At 46.8% G+C, this 2,040-nt stretch overlaps 1 protein-coding gene across 1 annotated transcript; it reads left to right on the top strand.

Annotated features, from left to right (window-relative positions):
• LOC105041829 (growth-regulating factor 1) lies at window positions 1–1,826 on the top strand. Its single transcript, XM_010918877.4, has 4 exons — window positions 1–374; window positions 492–891; window positions 975–1,414; window positions 1,521–1,826. Exons 1-4 carry the CDS (start codon window positions 173–175, stop codon window positions 1,526–1,528), a joined length of 1,050 nt encoding a protein of 349 aa, XP_010917179.1. The 5' UTR covers window positions 1–172; the 3' UTR covers window positions 1,529–1,826.
• Window positions 1,827–2,040: the final 214 nt, after the last annotated feature.

The raw sequence follows: 2,040 nt of genomic DNA, 5'->3' as shown, positions 1-2,040 counted from the left end.
GCATTAAATGCAAGCAGGCCCCTCTTTCCTCTCCCCTTGGTGAAACATGTAACACCATACAAATATATCAATAGATATTGGAAGCTGTAGCTCCAGCCTTCTGCCTCTCATTTCCTTGGTGCTTTCAGCTATTCTCCTCTTGCTGGTCTGAGGTTTGTGCTTTGGTTTTGGGATGATGAGTGGGAGGAGCAGCAGCTGCAGGCATCCCTTCACACCATCTCAATGGCAGGAGTTGGAGCACCAGGCTCTCATCTTCAAGTATATGGCCTCAGGAATCCCCATCCCTTCTGATCTCATCCTCCCCTTAAGGAGGAGCTACCTTCTGGACTCCACCATCACCTCCCCAACTCTGGCCTTCCCTCCCCAGCCTTCAAGTAAGTTTCCTTCTCCAATATATCTTACGTATATGCATTTTTTTTTTTTTTTGTCATCTGCTTTCCTTCCATGTGGTTTATTGGGAAGGAAATGGGACCTGGACCTCTGTGTTGCAGTGAACTGGGGCTGGAACCAGGTGGGTTTTGGCAGGAAGGCAGATGACCCAGAGCCAGGTAGGTGCAGGAGAACAGATGGGAAGAAATGGAGGTGTGCCAAAGAGGCCTACCCAGACTCCAAATACTGTGAGAGGCACATGCACAGAGGCAAGAACCGTTCAAGAAAGCCTGTGGAAATGTCTTTGGCCACCACTCTCCCCTCTTCCACCACTTCCACCACCTCCTCCACCTCCCACAACCCCTCCCCCTACCCCCCTCTTCCTCTCTCCATCTCCACCCCAGACTCTTACCACCTTCTGTATCCCTACCACTCCTCTTCCAGGCCACCTGGTGTTGTCCTCAACACTCCCCACTTCAATCTAGACACTCCAACCTACACCCAACCTGACAAAGACTACAGGTTTGCATTCACATCTCTCTCTCTCTCTCTCTCTCTCTCTCTCTCTCAATAGTGATATGAATGACTGGAAAATGGGATGGCAGGTATTGTCATGGAATGAAGGATGTGGATGAGTACAGCTTCTTTTCAGAGGCCTCAGGAAGTGAGAGGGAGAGCTCATGGCAGTTCAGGCCACTAGGAATGAGTTTACTTGGAGAGAGCAAGCAAGGGAGCTCTGCTCTGCAGCAGAACGCTTACTCCCAGTGCGAGAGGGACGCAGAGGAGAAGCAGCAGCAGCACTGCTTTGTTCTGGGAGCTGACTTCAAGCTGGAGAGGCCTGGGAAGGTGGATAGGGAGCAGGAGGGCCAGAGGCCTCTGCGCCATTTCTTCGATGAGTGGCCGCAGAAGAGCAAAGACTCATGGGTGGATTTGGAGCAGGAGAACTCCAACCAGGCTTCTGCTGCCTACTCCAAGACCCAGCTCTCAATCTCCATTCCCATGTCCCATCACGACTTCCCGGTTACCAGTTGCCGATATCGCAATGGTTTAGTCCTCGCTGCCTAATGATCCTTCCATTCCAATACATTGTTTTCTTTATTGTTTTATTAGTCCTCTCATCACCCATCCTTCATTGTTTCATTGTGTTGCAGATGACTGAGTTCTGAAAGGCTTTCTGTGTGAGTTGGGACCAAAGAACTCATTAAAGCTCCATGGTATCTTGTCAGACTAGCTGTTTTCTAATAGCCTTCAATGCCCTCCTTGTTTGTTACCCATTTGTTTGTTCATTTTCTTTCTCACTGATTCTGGGACGACTTTACATTCCTCTTTTTGTTTCCTCTGGTTTTGTTTGTTTCAATGGCTGAGGAGAAGCTTTTAGGAATCAGTAGATTGTTTCATCTATAATATGTTTATGATGTCTTTTGTTACCTCTATTACCTGTTTATTAATAGTAATCTGGTTTTTCTGTGGACCCATGAGATAGCTGGTATGGTTTATAAGTGTAGAATCAATCGATACAAACTTTGATGAACTAGTAACTTAAAGTTGAGCTATTGAACTCAATACTAACAACATAATTGTGTCAAATAGTAGGAGCTTCTAAATGTCAATTAACTTAGTTCAACGCAACATAATGACTCCACTTGACTAGATTTCCTTCACTAAGTAGGA

This window comes from Elaeis guineensis, chromosome 3 (assembly GCF_000442705.2).
Source record: "Elaeis guineensis isolate ETL-2024a chromosome 3, EG11, whole genome shotgun sequence".
Taxonomy (NCBI): domain Eukaryota; kingdom Viridiplantae; phylum Streptophyta; class Magnoliopsida; order Arecales; family Arecaceae; genus Elaeis; species Elaeis guineensis.
Note: the sequence above shows the minus strand (reverse complement) of the source record. Positions and strands in the feature narration are given on the sequence as shown.